Source organism: Pyxicephalus adspersus, chromosome 1 (assembly GCF_032062135.1).
Source record: "Pyxicephalus adspersus chromosome 1, UCB_Pads_2.0, whole genome shotgun sequence".
Classification (NCBI taxonomy): domain Eukaryota; kingdom Metazoa; phylum Chordata; class Amphibia; order Anura; family Pyxicephalidae; genus Pyxicephalus; species Pyxicephalus adspersus.
Window position 1 is genome coordinate 73,938,371 of NC_092858.1, and position 19,734 is coordinate 73,958,104.

General features: G+C 38.7%; 1 protein-coding gene across 1 annotated transcript in view; it reads right to left on the bottom strand.

Annotated features, from left to right (window-relative positions):
- The window catches only part of TMEM47 (transmembrane protein 47), a 58,734-nt gene extending 45,958 nt beyond the window's left edge, over positions 1–12,776 (bottom strand). Inside the window, exon 1 of the mRNA XM_072414306.1 lies at positions 12,305–12,776. Within this exon, the coding sequence (XP_072270407.1) occupies positions 12,305–12,521 (217 nt within the window). The 5' untranslated portion in view covers positions 12,522–12,776. The remainder of the gene's footprint in view (positions 1–12,304) is intronic.
- Between the last annotated feature and the right edge of the window lie 6,958 nt (positions 12,777–19,734).

The window sequence follows — 19,734 nt, forward strand, 5'->3', positions numbered from 1 at the left end:
TGAGCAAAAATGTGCTAAAGGTAAAATTTTAACATTTAAAGGTAACATTTGGCTTCTACATTTAGCCCTTAATTGACCTTAGATTACATTAATGACATATGACTATAGTAGGGACATGAGATAGTGAGCTCCTTTGAGGGACAGTTAGTGACATAACTATGGACTTTGTACAGCGCTGCGTAATATGATGGTGCTATATAAATAATGTGTAATAATAATAACATTGTAAAAAAATTCTATGAACACAAAGGCAAAATCACAACATTTGTGTTTGTGTCTTCTCATTTAACACTTGAACATGATTTGTAACAGGTAATGTTTATTGCTAATGATATATAGGAGCTATCTTTACAAATCTAAATGACAAAACCTATTTCTTCATCCTTATCAGGATACTAGCATGTAAAGTCCATTTGGCACATACCAGCTTGTCTATAATGCTACATCATCCATCAGCCTCTCTGATGACTCTCTGATGATTATTTTGATGACAGCAGTGAAGGGTGGAAGATTCGGAAAGCTGATACTCACAGCAGAGTGAATTGAAGATATAATTTTCCATGCAGCATCAGCATGGATGTGGAATTTGAATGCACACCATGAGGAACACACATCAGGATCATGGAAAAGCAGATGGCAGCACAATGATTCCCACCATGCAAATAATAAAATATACATGGACACGTTACAAAGCTATCAATTTGCTCTGTAGAAATCAACAAAAAAGTTCATGCCTGTTTCCCTCCTCTGCACACTTATTATCTGCTATGCATAAATATATATAAAGCTAAGCTCCAGACTTTGCTTTCTTTCAGTCTTCTCCTGTGCTAAAAGTGATTGGTCCCATTTCTACACAGACTATGACTTACCCTCAGAAACATTCTTAGGTTGTAAGCTCTTTTGGGCAAGGTCCTTTCCTCCTCCCATGTCATTGTTTGTATCTGTCTGCCATTTGCAACATTTATTTAGTGTACAGTGTTTTGTAATATATTGGTGCTTTAAAAATACAGTATAATAATAATTATAACAATATTACAAGCTGCAGCAGGTACTTTAAGAGTGCTTTTAAGGAGCTGACTGGAGTTTAGATTTAAAAAAAATGTCTGCTAACCTTCTTTTGTCAGGCTCATAGATGAAAATAAGGAAATGCCAAACAAGGCACACATTTAAAGATAGGAAAAGCTTGAGATGTCAGCACTGAAGGAATTGGATAATAGGAAATCAGCTGCTGATCATGACCTAGCCAGACAAACAATTCAAAAAATTTGTATAAGGAATTGGGGAGGAGCAGCTTATTCCTCACTAAACTAGACTAACATCTCACCTCCCTGCTTTCCCTTATGTTATTTCTACCTCTATCCCCTCTCAGATTTTCAATATTCAGATCCAGTTTAGGAAATTAAATTGTATAGGTTTCTTTTCATTATGAATACTTGTGACCACACTCCAGCTACATTGGTGTGTCATATTATATAAAAGTTTCCTCACTCATCTGTTTTAAAATTTGTGTCCAATATGTTTTTGACTCATTTTATTTTTATTTCTATTATTTTTTTATTCTTTATTTAACAATCACATGGAGAAAGTTTTGTGAATGGAACATAGTCCACCAAAGATAAACAAAACAATAAATCACAAAATATGGGAATAAACAAAAGAAAAAAAAAGTAATTGGCCTAATAAACAATGAAATGTAGGTCGGCTATTATAGAAATATATGTATATAGCTATACATATATATATGTAGTAAAAAAATGACAATATGGCATTAATGAGCAAACAGGCAAGTGAAACGAATCGCTTCTGCATTCAGATAAAATAACGCATAAAGGGAAATTTTTCAATCGACCTAATCTATTATTGAATGTTTGTGGAAGAAGAAGAGACTGAATCAGGAAAGGGTATGAAGAGGAGGGAAAATGGGTAATAGAGGTAATAGAGGGAAGGAAAGATAAAAAAAAAAAAAAGACTCCACACTTCTGAATAAATATTAAAAGTAGTTACCATATTGGTGAAACCCTAGGCCCTAAGTATAATTACTCAGAAACTTGATCTAGGGTATTGAAAAGGCCCTTAAATTATTTAGTGTGTAGGAATGTCATCCAAAAAAACTTTGTGTGTTAAAGATGGAGACAGACTGTTACAACAGGTTACAGTTGAGATCTTCCATTTACATGTTGTCATTCACTTTCCGAATCTATAAATTGATTGGTGGAGGTCAATCGAATGGTTAGGTCATTTTCCAGTACAAAGGTATGTAGGCTCTAGCTGCATGTATAAGGTGATTTAAAACTGATTTTCGATATTGTGCCATAGGCAGGGTGTATTGTTGTGCTGTAGGAAGTCATCTGGCAGGTCAGTATCACTTATTGGAAAGGAAGAGTGTTTCATCACCAACGCCCCTTATCTTAGTATACTACCAAAAGTTTGCAGCGAAGAACCTGGGGTCTCACAAAATCTATATTGTTTCAATGATTATAAGTTACTCTCTTGACAAAGAAAATATCCACTGCTACTAATTACTGTATATAACTTCATTTTTCGGCAATATTAGGAGTGACCAGTGGACCTTCTCCTTCTGGTAAGGAACCACCAAACACCATAGAAAGAGGGCCTTATTACTACAAACAACCTTGATGTTACATGGAATATAGAAATATGTGAACAGAATAGTTACACCAAGGGGTGGACTTGGTCCCTCAAAATAGGCTTACTTGGCGTTGGATGATTACCTGATAAAATATTTTAGTTTTCAAATGTAATAACTTGTATGAGATACTGTAAATATTATAGGACATTAGCAGCCCACAAATTTCCCAATAGATCAACAGTTTTTTAACCAGAAAATCAATAATATATATATGTATATATAAAAAAACACTTTCAATGATGTATAAAAAAAGACCAAAAGATACCAAATAGGTCAAGTTCATTGTTGGGGGAGATTCAATATTTCCTTTTCTATAAAGATTTTATATCCACCTGCAATGTGCTTAACTTGCTAGAGTTTGACCACTTCAGGGATTTCCTAGCACAGTCACACCTCCCCCTCCCTGCTGCTACATCATAGCCCTCTCTTATTCTGGCAGTGTTTAATTACTCTCTGCACTGGCCTAGCATCTCCACCCCTCCTGGTTCCTCCATACAAAACCTTTAATGTAGCTTCTGGAGAAGAACAACTTATAAAAGTGTCTATAAAGTGTCAATTGAATGGCTGCTTTAACTCTGAGACTGACATCCAATATAATGGCACCCAGAAGCAGTTTCAGGCCTTTTTGATCTCTACGCAAGAGAGATTTTATTGTGAATAATAATCTAATAGGAAAGATGGTTGTTAAAATGGCTGGTCTTGTGACATGGTCACTTTAATTTGACTTAGCACGGAACAAAGTTTAGAACAGCCCAGCTCTGTCCTCTTTTTTCTGCTTTTCCAGGGTGAAGCTATTTTACAAACCTGTCAATGTAAAGTGTTACAAATGGAAAACACACAGTTGCCACAGGCTACAGAGTTTGTTACTGCTCTGTGATCACACATTCTCGCTTGTGACTATGTGATTAATTAATCTGATGCTTTAGGAAATTTAGCGCAATTTGCTTCTGCCTTTGAAAGGTGAATTATAGCAGTTTCCTACTTTAAAACAGAAGGCATTTCTGCTCTCTTTTATATCCAAACAACATGATAAATGATATTTTCACTCATGAATTGTGAGTTGAGATTTTATTATTTTATGGATACTTCAAACTGTGTATTTAGAACTTTTCTATGAAAGGTAAAAAGCTAAAAGTGAATATCAGCAGCAAACTATTCATTAAAAAATCTATAAATGTATTATTAAAATGATATCATAATATCTACAGCTTCATTATTTACCCAGTAAGCTAGGGGTGCTGCTGCATTGAAAGTACTGGATCTGGCTATGGTGTTTGGTAGTATGTTCAGGTAATAAAACTGCCCAAATAGAATTACAAATCCTGCAGCAGGTTAACATTTTTTATAAATTATTATTATTTTTGTTATTAATAAACTGTATTTATATAGAACTGACATATTACCCAGCACTTTACATTAAATAGTGGTAGCAAATGACAGACAGATACAAACAATGACACAGGAGGAGGAGGGGACCCTGTCCAGAAGATATTTTAGTTATGTATTCACCAGCTCCAGGTTCAGCCTAAAATGAATTCTGAACACTTACCAATACGTATTTAGAAACTTGATCCTAAAATACAGACTTTACTTTGTATGGATATATATACATATGCATAATGGACTATAAACTACCACTATTGCTATAAACTACTATATAATGTCCCCATTCATTATTTTCTGAATGGCTAATGTAAATGTTACATGTTTACAAAGTATCAGATGCTACACAATTGCTATATCGTTACCCTTTAGATTATGTTTGTACATTCTCCCTTAACAATTCTTCCTGCATGTGCCTGCATTCCCACATAACAATTCCAAGAAGCTGCTTTTGTTTAAATCACAATAAGAGGTCAGCTGGGGTTGACAGAGTATTCCTTATAATGCTATATCACTACTGTGCTGGGATCAGGTTCTGAGAAAATGCTGAACACCCAGAAAACAAAACCACTTAGCAACCTTATTTCAATGATTTTAAATTACTGGATAATGAAACATAAGAAAGGATGCCTCTAAAGAAGTAAGACATCTGAAGTGTTCCCACTTATGTGGTTACTAAGCAGAAAAAGAAACAAAAGAAGCAAAAGTGGACTTATAAATACAGAAAAGGAGTACAAAGTATCTAAAAATGGGAGAAAATTGAAACAATACCAAAAAAGTTAGATAAAGAAAAAAACACCATATAAAGATTAATAAAATAAAATAAAAAAAAAAACAAATAAAATGTAATCAAATAAACTTTAAAAATGATCAATAAAAATTACAGAATGCTAAATGATAAAATGTAATGTAGGTCTGGAAATGATAAAAAATAACAAGGCAATCCAAAACAAAATGGAGAATATTTCTTCTTTAGGAAACCAAAAAACTGGTAAGGCGCCTTTAAAACCTAAAGCCCTTACTCATTTTTCCCACTCAACCTAACAAAGCCCCTTGGAGTTCTCTTTGCTCAATGGAGCACAGAGCCTTCAGTGACTGGAGCAGGGCCAGTCTCTGGACTTTGGCAGGTCACATGGGAAGGGCTCTGTTTTTGCTTTTTTAACAAAACTTTCATTCAGTTTTGTTGGTCTTTAGGGCTTTGAAGCTGGAAGAGCACAGAGCACATTTGTGAAACACCTAGCTTTGGTGTTTGTTTTTTTGTATGATTTTTGATATGATTTAAAGGATCGCAGTACAGCTGTCCAATTATTCATTTTTCTGTTTCTTCGTCAGTTTGCCAATATTCTGTTTAGGTAGAACCAGTATCTAATGGAACAAGACTATGTACACACATCAGATTACTGCCTCTGGAAATGATCTTTTGTGATAGTTTCCTGTAGAAGCTGAACAAAGGAGTGCTGTACACGCATGCAGTACTGTCCTGTTGTATGGAGAGGGGAGGACAAGCAAGTGGCTCCTCGCTGTGCTCCTCTCCATATGAATACACAGAGCATTCCTGATCCTGCATTCAGCAATCTGCCATGGTAGACTGATGAACGACATTGGAAGACCACTGTATGCATGCCAGCACAACCTCTCATTCCAGGGTGACAATTATCTGACATGTGTATGTAGACTTATATATTAGCCGAGGTTCCCTTCCTTTGCAGCACTTACCAAATTTTCATCACTCTTTCACCATTCTATTCAACCACCAGAAGCAAGGAAATTAAACTTTGATTAGGTTCCGATCTGCTCTAGTTAACAATACCACAGGAATAAGGATTCTTTTCCTGATGTCATGTGGCATTGAATAGCCAATCAATAAATGTGAGAAAGAGGAGTAAATCACATACTCCCCTATAACCACAAGCACTGGATGTTTTATTTACTTCTATAGTTGACCAGATAAGCATGCAGTGCAACAGCCAAAGTTGACTGTGATGCTGGGGTAGGTGGCAATGCCTCAAACCTGTTTTTTAGCCCAGCATGAGCAAAGCATAAGTTTGTTAATTTTCTTTGGTGTGGAAAATAGATTCCATGATTGCTGCTTTTCACCCTGTAACCTGTCAGAAAGCTAAATATACAGAATAATCCCAAGGAGTGTTCACTGAGAGAATTAGATTGGAAGCAATGTTTCCCCTTGCCCTGACTAATAGCATCATTTTCACACACTGAAACACTAGTGCCTAGGCACAGATAGTTATAAAGTTTTAAGAAATATTGATACACGTAGGTGTTTTAGTGATACTGTATGAACTCTTACATTTTATTATTGTGACATTATCACAATATTTTGTTTAGTTCTCACAGGACAGCTTATTGCTCAACAACCAGATATTTGGCAATGGGCAGCAATGATACCAGGGGGCCAGCAAAATACAATCAAGATCCACCGTTCTCAAGAAATAATGCTGCAATATTGACAGCAATTTGAATTTTAATGGTGGTGAGAGGCTAGCAGGGAAGAAAGCAGGTTGTGCTAAAGTGGAAGTATTTATATTATGAGTTTTTCTAAAAGCACATTTTAAAAAATGCATTCAGTAACAATATATATGCGTACAGTAACAATATATTGCAATATATTATCGTACTCCCTGCATGAAACATATCGAATCTCCAGATTATTACCGATACGGAGTCCTAGTTAGCAACTTGAACCTAAAGGATTTTGATTGTACTTTTAAAGAAAGTATGTTTCCTTTTTTATGCCAACTAGCCTTACCAAATTCAACTAGCCTTTGTCCACACCAGGTGCATAGTAAACTAAAACTGTTGCTTGCACTTACATAGTCTGTCCCCAAAGATGTATGTGGGACATCTCCCGAGCACCTCCTGTTGTGACAGACTGCTATATAGGAGTCTTTGAGGATTGACTGTGCAGGTGTGGCCCACAGCAGGAAGATTTTAGCTAAAAGTACAGATCACTGCAAGAGATAAGATTGCACCTGGATTACTTAACACATTATTTTTACCTCCTTGCAGAAATCTACAGAATCAGTCTGCTCAAATGAGAAATAACTCTTCTAGACTCTACACAAATTGCTCATTTTGTAGTATACAAAGCACATATTTTTGTTTTCAGTGGCTTTTCCTATTTTTAACTATGCATATAGTGGTTAGGGGAACAACCATAATAATAAAAAAGTGACTACTGGGAGCACATACAAATATGAGATTATACAGTTTCTCAGCTGCATGTAAACTCTGCTGCCTTGGCCCTATGTCAATAACCAGTATCACATGAGAATACTCACACCCCCTCCTTTTCCTTCATTCAACTGGCAGGTAGCCAGATCTAATGTTAGCTTTGCTTTGTTTTTATTTTTGTTTTTCTGAACAATAAAAAACCCAGTGATAAAAAAAAAAACAATTAGCAATTAAAGGAGAAATCCACTAAAACACTTTGTTAGATAAAAATCGTGTTACAATACCAATCACTATCATTACCATGTTTTACCAGATCATATTGCCACATTGTGCACTGCTAGAATGTAGCAGCCTTATTTAAAATCCATTTGCAAGTTGTTACATAAGCCTTAACACAAATCTATCCCTTTGGCAAGTGACAGTATTCCAATACATGGATGGCTTTTCTACTAACATGAGTACATGTAAGGTTGTCTCTGCTCGATGTAGCGTGCCAGTGCTATAGATTACCACAATGAATGAATGTGAATGGTCTGCGCATTATGGTGTGCTGTGAATCAAAAAATAAAAATAAAAAATTAGGTGCTTTTACAGCTTATTCATAATGAATGGGCTGACAATTGCAAAGTGTGAGGAATTGTGATGTGTATCAGCTCTACCTTTTACCACTGTCATTGAAGAGAGTTTCCATCACCTACTTTTTGACTCCCTGTAACTGAGGACATGGACCGCAATAAAACGCCTCAGAGAGGTTCTAACCCTTTCTCGTTCCAATCAAAGGGAAAGAAAATTATTGGCTGAAGTTGAGTAAGCTAAAATTCTGGCAAGTATTGATATTAATAAAGCAGAATCACCCAACACATTCAGTTTGTGAGAATTTACTGCCCTGGAGCTCAACCTGTGGCCAAAGGCTTTATGTATCCTTTGGCTCTTGTACTGTGTCCCATTGGACCTAATAGTAGCAAAAGCACTGATTTGAAATCTCCAGCAGCCTGTATGCAACTTATAACTACACCTGTAGCATGTCACCAGACTCTTATTGTCTTGAGCTCTACATATATTAATATTAGTATAAACTAATATAAAAAATTATGTGTGCTTCCCTGGAGATATTTAGGAGCTGTTGTGAAAGCCTTCTTTATCTAATAGGTTGACCAATACTAATTTATTTGAATAGCACTGTATGTGTCATTACTGAAATAATCAGCAACACAGAGCAAAAGATTCATGGAAAGGCTATAGAAACAACAAAACATCTTTGCACTGGTTCCTGAGCTTCTATCAATCAACTAACCAAAATTGAACTGAATCTTGGGAATCAGTCCATGGGTGACGTTGTCAAAACGAAACTCTCCTACTGCTCACACTGTCTGCACTGCTGAATACCAATCTACAGACATCCTTCTTTGAAGTCTGTCATGGGTCCCTTATTGTGCTTAGCATCACTTTTGGTATTCAGGTTGGCTAGCATGTGAATATGGAGATAAAAACAAATAAAACCATCCCTATTTAATGTACAGCGCTGCGTAATATATTGGCGCTATATAAATCCTGTTTAATAATAATATTATTATTAATGACAAAAAAGAATAGAAAAGAACATTTACACACTGCATGCTATATTTGTATGGGGTAACCCCATATTGGTATCAGAGAGTTCTTCCTAAAAAGACTTCTAAGAAAAACTTTGGAATCTCAAAATATTTATTGTTATGTTATGTTTGATTGCAAAGTCACCTTGGAAATGTCTTCTTATCCCTACTCTCCTGCATTGTATGGTACCTATGTATACATGTGTTGCAAACCTTACCTCTGCTACACAGTATAAAGCAACTAGAAGGCATATTTATAGAGAAATTCTTGTGAATCTTACCAAAAAGATGGTGAATGAGACTTTTACAAATCATTTAAAACACATGTGCACAAGATACATATCTTTAAACATAATAATCATGGCAAGGCATGCACACACAAAGGAATAGAGGTATGCTTACTAAAATCATGTTCTATTTACTTTTTGTCTAGTACAACCAAAGGAATCCATATTGAGATAAGTGAGTAAGGATATTTTTCCCAAATGCATAAAGCACAGCTCACAAGGCTTCAATTAGTGGCAGAGGCTTGAATGGAATCCAGCAAACAAATATGTGAAACTTTCAGTTCTACCACATGAGGAGCTAAACAAGCAAAAGGAAATATTCTGTGGTAACCATAGTAAAGAGAATGCCATTTTTTGGTATGTCATTGTCAGAATTAGCCATACCAATTATTTCTTAGCAAAGATACACTGAGCATGTTTTGTATAGCACTGTATTTTTGCCACATACCACTGAAATAAAACAGAGTCAGGAGGGGGTCCTCAGTCCCACAACGAGCCTTTATGTCCCATCAGACAGCCACAGATGTCAAACATAAAGAGCCTGTTCAGGCATAATTATTCATTTACTCAAGAAATTGCTAGTCAGTCTGTGTGATGACCTTGGAAGGCACATGTTATAAGAGGAGCTTGTTTTAAAAACTTCTGCAGAATTGATCAGCAGACAAATATGGTAAAATAGACTTGTGGAGTGAAAGAAATCAGATAAAAAACACATCTGGCTCTCAGTTCTCCTTTAACTGTGCGAAAAAAGCACTATTTCATTGTTCTGCCAGTCTTTTGTTTTCACCATAAAAAGCTGACATGAATTGAGCCAAGCATGAGCCACCTTGCATTATTCCCAACAAGCTTTGTCACGGCCTCTCAACTTATTCCCATACTGTCTTGAGCACACAGACATTCCAACAAGCATGCTAAAAATGCAGCTGCTAAGAAATGCAAATACTTCTTTTTAAGCCCATTCCCCTTACAGCCATATAGAAAATTTGTCTGGAAACCGTGGATATTATAACAGAAAGTCACTGAGCTGGAATAATGGATTGCGGTTGCTACGGAGACCTTTTTTTGATGTTGCCTGTCTCCCTAACTTTGCACATCCAGCAGCCATAATCAGAAGCCAAAGGATTGCTGATGCCAAAACTTTAAAACCTTAAAAATACACTTATTGATCTGTGTAAAGTAAAACTGCAATTACTGAGTGAGCAAATTTCTCGAAAAAAAAAATAATGCCTACCAAGCTTAAATACCAGAACAAACTCAACTATAGACTGGGAAAATATGCAACCAACATGTGTGGTTTATGTGGTGGTGCCTGGCTTGGCTGGGGTAACACAGAAAGCAGCCAAGTTATAAAACATGTTAATACTGCTCTGTTTTGTTGGACATAATGAACATAATGCATATTAAAAGCATCTTGTAAAACCTAATGATGCAGTAGGTTACAAAATATAATAGTAATCATTGCCAGTTTATAGATAGGAAATAAAGATTCCTAGTAAATGCTGAGCTGGTAACTGCACAATTGCCAGCCTGCTATACTATTACCATTGCCTTCAACCTCTGTGCCAAAGTATATTTCCTGTAATCCAGTGCTGAGAGATACAGATCTGCGATCTGTCATTTTATACATCAGTATTCCAGCTGAATGCATTCATGTTGAGGTTTTAAACAAATGCAGTGACATTGGGTGCAGCATTAAATTCACCAGGGAATGTGCTCAATCTAGATGATGATTCATCTCATCTAAACTACAGTTTAAGCATAGGTTAAAGTTATTATATCTCCAGAGATTTAAGCAGAAATAAACACATAGAATAACATGCTGCACAGATCGTGCACCCCCATTTATACTATGGAGGTACACAACTAATAATAATAATTACAATAAACAATAATAGTAATGAAGCTTTTACTTGCCATGTACCAAAAAACAGAAGTTGCACATGTATCTACCATATATGACAGCATATATATAGTATACCAAGAGACATTGAAATCAATTAACACCCAACCTGGTGACACAAAGTCATTTTGCAATCCTGCTATTATCCATCAAGAGGCTTAAGGTGTGAGAGGTAATATTAGCAGATAATTGTTAAATAGTCAAGATGAGCCATACATGATAACTATATAACCATGAGGCTGGGGGAGTGCTGTGGCTAACCCCAAGCTATGGCAAAATGTGATATGTACTACAACAGGCTGGTAGCTCAATGGCAACACAAAAGCAAGAAGACATTTAGTTTTATTAGACAAGGTAGGTGATGTGCAGTAACCCATAGTAACTAATCAGATTTCACCTTTTGTCTGCTTAGAGCTGTCAGAACAATGGAGGATGATTGCAGGTCACTTTTGTGATACTTTTCATTAGCGATTGCTTTTTATGACCTACTAGATTGTAAGCTCTTCGGGGCAGGGTCCTCTCCTCCTGTATCACTGTCTATATTAGTCTGTCATTTGCAATCCCTATTTACTGTACAGCGCTGCGTAATATGTTGGTGCTATATAAATCCTGTTTAATAATAATAATAATATTACCAAATAGAGCCCACTAAGGTGCAAAGAGCAATGATGTGCAACAATCTATCAAAGGATTCCTTTAAATTATTTACAAACTGATTTATGATCACTGGCTGTTGTTATTAAATACCACTTTACTAAGAAACAAAATATTTATGCATGATTCAGAAATTTGTAAAAACACAAGCTATGTGAACGAGCCCAATTTACAGCAATACACACTAAGCTGAAACTTACTGTGCTACCTTTCCACCAGCCACTACATCAGGGATTTGCAGAACCCTGATTGACCTGCCATCTCATGGTGCCAGGTCCAACACTTGGCAGAACTAGCAGAGTCATTTTAGCTGTGTGGAATGGTGGCATTTTACCCACCACTATAAGGGTGCCATATGATTGCCATTGTATGATGAATGTATGTTAGCAAGGGTCAACATATTTTATATAGATGAGTTTGTGAATATAAAAAGGCTGATGTACCTTGTATAACACATCACCCTAAACTAGTGGTATGAGCTTTATTCCCAAAGATCTCTTCCTACACAGCAAGCCTTGTTTAGTAGGGATCTGTGTAGGAAGACACTATGGGGGAGATGAGGTGTGTTAGGTGCCAGGAGACAGCAGGCAGACAGATGCCAGGTGAATGTTACATGAAATGTGTGCAGGGATCTGGGGAACTATCTCACCGCTCTGCAGGGTGTTTTCACATTTCCATTCGCCCAGTTTCTTGCATGACTCCCAGAGGGAAAGGTAGTATTGGTTGTCCGCCGTCACCCAGGCTGGGCTCAGAACGGCTCCGATGTCCAGACACAGGGCCAGGAAGATGCACACAAGTCCCACCAGCTTGAGAGGGGTGAGCACCGAGGAGCGCACTTCCTCCATCCCGCTAGCAGATGAAGCCATGATCCCCTCCCAGGCTCGGAACAAGGAGGATGCTGAGGCTGACAAGACTCAGGACACTTTGACAAGTGCAGTGACTAGGTAGAGCAGGTGAGGACAGGTGAGAGGTGTTACAGGAAGCCTGGTGCAGGAGCACTCTCCTATGGCTGACACTTGTTTCCTTGCTTGCTGCTCCAGGACCCCAGCGAAGTGTTGAGCAGTGACCTCCGTCTTTGCATAACTCCCTCCTCTCCTCTCCTTGTTCTTCTCCGCTCTCTCTCCTCCTGCTGGCTGCAAGGGGCACCGGCCAGGCTGCTGACGTCACTGGCAGCTCCAGAGGAGGGACAGACAGGGGGTGACAAGCATGGACAATCTTCTCCTATCATATAACCTTGTACGACGGGCTCCTCCTTGTTACAGCTATCACTACAAAGCTCCCAACTGTTCCTGCAGCTTCTCAGTAAAATCAAGTGCTGATGAGCAGAAAGAACACTCAAAACTGCTTGTAAAAAATAATGAAAATTGAACCAAATTAGTGCAATTATTGAGCAGGCGTCTAGCGTTACCTTGCATCTAATAGCGTCTAATGCGACCGCTCTCTGGAGTTTGCCTTCAATGGAATGTGATTGCACATGCTTAAAGCGTACCTAAACTCAGAAATTTCACTTTACATTAAAGGATAAACAACCCCCTTATGTAAGGTAAATATATTTTTTTTTAAGTGCAACACCTTTTTAAAAAAAAAAAAAAGTGCAGCACCGCCCCCTAATTCTCGATCGCCTAGGCCAGGGGTGTCTAAACTTTTTGCAAAGAGGGCCATATTTGGTGAGGTGAAAATGTGTGGGGGCCTACCATTTAGCAGGTACTCAGGGTCCCGCACAGCCCACCATGGTGAGATGAGGGATTCCCTGTGCACCAGTCCAGTGTCAGTGTGGGCTTTGGAATCAGAGTGGGCGTGGTCCGTGTGGCTCCCGCACAGCACATGCCTACTGTAAAGTAGAGGATTCCCTGTGCACACATGGGGACTCCCGTCCTGCCGATTATACCCGCCGAGTAGCGGTCCAATAATTGCAAGGCGGATGATCAACTCGTTAGGCGCATATTATTGATTTTACGACAGAGGCTTTGGTCATGCTTGGCCTAGGCAATCGAGAATGAATTTAGAGCAGAGTCTCCCGGGATACCTACGTCGCACATCCCTGGAGGCTCTTGGGTGGCGATCTCAAGCAAGCGCAGTAAGATCGGCAAGTTATTATTATTTGTTTTCCAACCTACATCACCTGATCTCGCACCTGGGTTGGGTGACGTAGGAAGAAGAACCCCGAAGAAGAGGGAAAGATGGCGGCACCCGGGGCGCTGCCTTGGTTACGGATACCGGGACGACGCAGGACCGGATGGAAGATACCTCCAGATACCTTTCCCCCAGATAAAGTGTGCTGCGGGATTGAAGGTAAGGGTATTTTATTTTTTGCTTTGGTCATTTTTCACTTTACTTCCTTACTTAAAAACGCTTGGGCACACAGTTTTAGTTGTTTGTAGGCATTTACTACAGGCATTTCAGGCGTTTTTGTCATGAGTAGGCCAATATAGAAATGCAGCCAGGTGCATGGGTAGGCCGGATGAGGTTTAAAAAGCAGCCAGGTGCATGGAAAGGCCAGGGTAGAAAGGCAGCCAGGTGCATGGGTAGACTAGAAGAGACTTAAGAAGCAGCCAGATGGATGGGAAGGCCAGATAAGGCATAAAGAGCAGCTAGGTGCATTGATAGGCTATATTAGGCATAAAAAGCAGCCAGGTGTATGAGTAGACCAGGATAGAAATGCAGCCAGGTGCATGGGTAGGCCAGATGAGGCTTACAAACAGCCAGGTATCTGGGTAGACTAGATGCAAGATAAGGAGCAGCCAGGTACATTGGTAAGCCACATTAGGCATAAAAAGCATGCAGATGCATGGGTAGGCCAGAATAAAAAGGCAGTCATGGGGAAGGGTGGACCAGATGAGGCTTAAAAAGCATCCAGGTGCATGGGTAGCAAGGGTGTAGTCGTAAAAAAAAAAAAAGGGGGCATGGTACATGTAAAGGTGCCCGCCCCACTACACACCTGCCTATGTGTCACTCAAAGGGAAAGAAACTTCCCCCAGAGTGACGTCATGACACCAGAACCCGCCCACTCTCCCATCTCAGGTCTAAGCTCGCGATAGGAGAGTGGGCGGGTTGTGTTCAGATAACTCACCCACCTTCCTGAGCCTGCAGACCGGCCAGAGCCGCAGACAACCAATGAATTCTTTGCCCATTCCCGAAAAAATTGAAGACACTGCGTTACCTACCCGGTGCGGTTTACCTAGTTTAAAATAACACTAATATTTTGTGACACTACAGTTTGTGTGTAGTATATGCTGTATACATTTTGTGTAAAAAAACAAAGCATGGGTCTCCCCAAATCTTGAAAAACAGACCCCTAAATGGCTTGGGACTCTTGTACAAAACTTTGGGGAAACAACCATTTGGCCCCTTCTCCGATTCTTAAAAGGTCCTCGGGAATCTGGTCTTCCTAAGAAAAAGGGAAGGGGGCAAAAAGTGTGCAGCTCTTCTCCCCTTTTTGAAAAACCAGGCCCACCAGCCCCCCAATGGTGGCAGGGGCTATCATTGAGGGAGAGGCCCTCTTCACTACAAAGTGACTGGTGTTGTAGGGGTCTGAGGGGCTATTGGTAATCTGGAAGTCCCATTTATTAGGAGGAATCAGTATCTGCCCCCAGACCCTGGGGAGTGTGGGGGTACCCTTTACCCATTCTCATGAGGAGTAAACATTCCCTCATGTTCCCCCATTAGCATGTTATTTTTTTCTCTTTTTTTAATTATTTCTTTTTTATATACTTTTACCTACTTACCTTTTCAGCTGCCCCCGAAGGAGGATTTCTTCAGTGTTGCCCTCTCACTAGCAGGAGCAAGGGCGCCGGGCTTCTATCAGTGTATCTGTGAGTGCAGCTGTAGGGCAGTCCAGGCCGTGTATCCTTGAATGCCCTCTGCTGTGATTGGCTGCAGCAATCATATCACTGCTGACTGCTTATCAACCTCAAATACAGACCCCATTTATGTTCACTCTTTTATAAAAAATACTTTGGCACATATCAATGATTTATTATATATATAGATTTATTGGATAAGAGGGTCTAAGACCCATTGGAGAATAGGCCAAACAGGTTGCTTGCTAATGTCTGTGCTGTTGTGTCCTTCCTACTTGACGACCCACCACTGGATAAACATATGGTTATTAAATGAGAAGTTTGCTAAATATCAGGATACACACTGAATTTTTTACAATATTGATATTGGAATATTTTTGTCAACATGAATATAAAATAATGGAAGACTGTGGTATTGTTATAGCTGTGATTGTTATACTCCTGTCTCAACATCTCTGAAGAAGCAGAGGAAAATTCAAAGAATCTTCACAAGAACTATCAGGAAAATGACACAAGGTAATATAGCATGAAAACTTTAAGTATTTAATAAATTATGGTTTTATTATTTCAATAAATATAGTGTTTATGAGGGTCATTCAGTTATTGGATTTGGCACTGATATATTGGTGATTATCCACATCTGTAAAAATTAAGTTTACATTTAAAAATCAAAACCAATAAAATAAAAAACAAAAAAGATATGTGTAGACTTTATATTTTGAGGGGTTGTATTAACCCTTCATGGAGTGGGTAAAGGGTACCATGTACCCCTGTATCTATTCCTCAGGGTGTGAGGGTGGACAGCTGGGGGCCCTTTACATGCTTTTTGCCCCCTTCCTTTTTTGGGACAACCAGATTCCTGTGGACCTTTTAAGGACAGTAGATGGCCTCTAACTCTTGTTCAAGAAAACGGTCCCAAGCTGTTTGAAGGGTCTGGTTTTCAAAATCTGAGGGGACCCCAGGCCCTTTTTTTACATTATTTTTTATTTTATTTATTACCAAAGTTTTTATGTTTTTATTTTTCAAAAATGATATTTATTTATATTAGATTATTAATATTTGTCTATCACCTCAGAACTTTAAATCAAGCTTCTGTGCCTTCAAATCCCTCCATAGCTCCTATCCCACTTACCTTTCTGACCTGATAGAAAAATACAGTCCTAATTGCACTCTTCTCACCTCTAATGATTAGGGATGAGTGAGCAAATTTATTACATTCAGTCTTGCAGCGAATTGGGCCATTCTCGCTTACCAAACATGTAGACGAGAATGGCGAGAACGGAGCTGTCATCTCCGCATCCTGATTGCTCTTGCAGCCCTTTACTCTTAGAGTTTCTCTATCCAAGAACACAGGAGGAACACATACTACAGGGTTGCAACAGCAATCCCACAGCCGTGTTCATTATTAAAAGCAAGCTGCATGACTCTCAGAGGAGGAGCCTTCCTCAGCCAATCAGAGAGCACTAGAGGTTTTGAATGGACCTCTAGTGCCTTAAAAAAAAATGGTAGAACTGTTGTATACTGTTTTCAAATTACCAAGGAACTGTTTTCTGCTTGCTGAGCACAGGAGATCCAGCTGACATTGTAATATAAGTATTTCTTACTCTCTAACACACTTTCCAGCACAGTAATATTATGATACATTTGTTACATTTTTCTTTTATCCACTGCAATGCGATCCACTGCAAGAAATCCTCAATCATTGCTGCAATCATTGAGAAGAGTGTGTGATCCCCGGGGCACTAGAGGTTAATTACCTCTAGTGCCCCGGGGATCGTAAACAGGAGGATCCCCAGGGCTGAATGCAACTCTGGGAATCCTCCTGTTTTAATTTCTTCGATCCTCCGATGTTTCGAGAAATTGGTTTGCCGAAATTTCACTGAACCATTGGAAGTTCAAGGAAATTTTCGCGAGACTGTCAGAGGCATTCTCGTTCATCCGTACTAATGACCTACTAATTACTTCCTCACACATAAGTAAGTAAATACAGAATACACCCCAGTACACATTAACCCCTAGAATTTTGCCCAAAGAAAACACAAAAGATTTCCAGTACACATGAGCCCTTAGCATGCTGACCTGATTCATGTTAACCTCTAGCATACTGTATAAAGGTAAATGGGGGGAGAAAACTTATTGCAGGGAACCAGCAGTTTCCCTGCCAGACTAATAGGGTCCATCATAGATGTATTGTCCATGGTAGGATGGAGGATCATCATTTAAATCCTAATAAAGGGCTGTGAAACAACCTTTGTCCACTCTTTCCCCAGTGAGGGCATGCACCCACTGGCGTGGTGGTTTCCTATATTGCAAATGCTGTCAAAATCTAGGGTAACAGAAGATCCAGTTCAATCTGCTTTTCTGAACGGATTCAAAGCGCATATTTACTGACTGCAAATATGTGATGTTCCTTCGGCAAAAAAACATACTTATCTGCATTTTCATGTAATGTCAGCACATTCTGGGAATCCCCACATCCCCTGACTCGGCAGAATTCAATGAACTTCCACATGCACGTGTGGGAGTTACATGATTCTGGCCTGGTCAAAGATTCCAGAAAATAATCAGGTGTGGAAGTTACGTCTTTCTAGAACGGCCAATCAAGATGGCCAAAGATCCTTACTAGGAATCTAGATTTTAATCTAGAGAAGAAGGAAGAAGACGCAGCCCCCTGAAACATAACACATAGAGGTATGTATAGCGAGGTTTAGTTCTGCTTTTATTTGTAATGACATTTTAGTGGGTAAAGCTTACTGTTTTTAAAGAATCACTTATTGTAACCAATAATAAAATAGCAGGTAGAATCACAAAAAAATATTTAAAGTATTTTTCCTTTCCATAAACATTTTTTTTCTATTTTGAAGGTGTTAAATATAATTTCATTACTCTGAACTGAAGAGTTCAGTTATCAATGTTGTATGGAACACCTAGAATGCCAAACCCATTGCTCATCTCTATGCTGTAGTCCATGCTGTGAATACTCCTACCTGTATCTATGAGTTGTATTGAGATGCTGTAGTGGTTCATGCAACCATTACATTTATACCCACATCACTACCCAATATGAGACACTAAGCTCAGACGGTGAAGTGATTATGCTGCTCTCTCTGGCTGTGTGATACAGTACATATTTTTTATTTCAGCAAAATACAAGCTAGCTATAATATTGAAATTTTTGACATGATTTATCTCATTTTGTCTAGTTATGGGATTCTCTTCCCCTATGTTTCTTGGAGGATGGCATTGGTGTCATAAAGTTATTGGTGAGGCTCTGTCCTGCTCTGTTTATAACAATTTTTGGTAATTATAGTTTTCCCTAAAATAAGCATACACTTTCTGACCTCTCCCTTTTTCCAGTGCTGTCTTCTCATGAACCTCTTTCAGGTTCGGGATCTTTGGCTATATTGATTGGCCAGGCCAGAATGATTTAACTCCCTTGCGTGCAAATGGTGTTCATTCTTTCCAAGCAGCCAGCTATGCCGGGAACATACACTGGGCTGTGCAGTCTTTCTACTACAAATCTTATAGCAGAAATATTCACCATATCCATGCTTCTGAAAACACTAATAAATACATTGTACGTATGGTTTATGTTTATTTAAGTCTGAACCAAATATGAACCCAAGTTCAAAATCTGCAATTGTAATTTCTAGACTGCCATGTAAATTCAGTAAACAATGGTCAGCCATGTATGTTTTCATCTATTCTGTAAATAGGTCATATGTTCATCTTACATCATGCAGCACATGTAGCTTTTCTCTCTTGCATACAACCTAGTTTGAAGAGCTGCATTAGTGAAATGTTTGTTTCAGTTATTTGATTTCTGACTATTTAACACAGAAGAGTAGTACCTAACAAATAACCAATAGACAGCTTACAGACCAGTGAAAGCTGGCTGCTTTCTAGGAGTTAGCCAAGTGGAGGGGAAAACAATTAAACATTTTAATACTATTATTTAGCTGCTGTGTTTAAGAGTTGGGATGAACATGCTTTTCCCTGCCATAACAATGAGCAAGCTTTTATTAGTCTAATCAAATAATCTGACACACATCCGCCCACACAGGCTGATAGCAAAGCCAAGTGCCTGCATTGTAAAATCTTTTTTTTTTATTTTTTTTTTTTAGTTCAGCTTCAAGCAAACCATTCTGTAAAATAATGATATTAGGAAGCATAAACTCTTATGTTCCAATACATGTTAGCCAACATGTTCCCCAGCATTCAGCATTTATAGCAGCGGTTCCCTAGGACCTAAAGATGTTTCATTTTTAAAAAAAGCCAA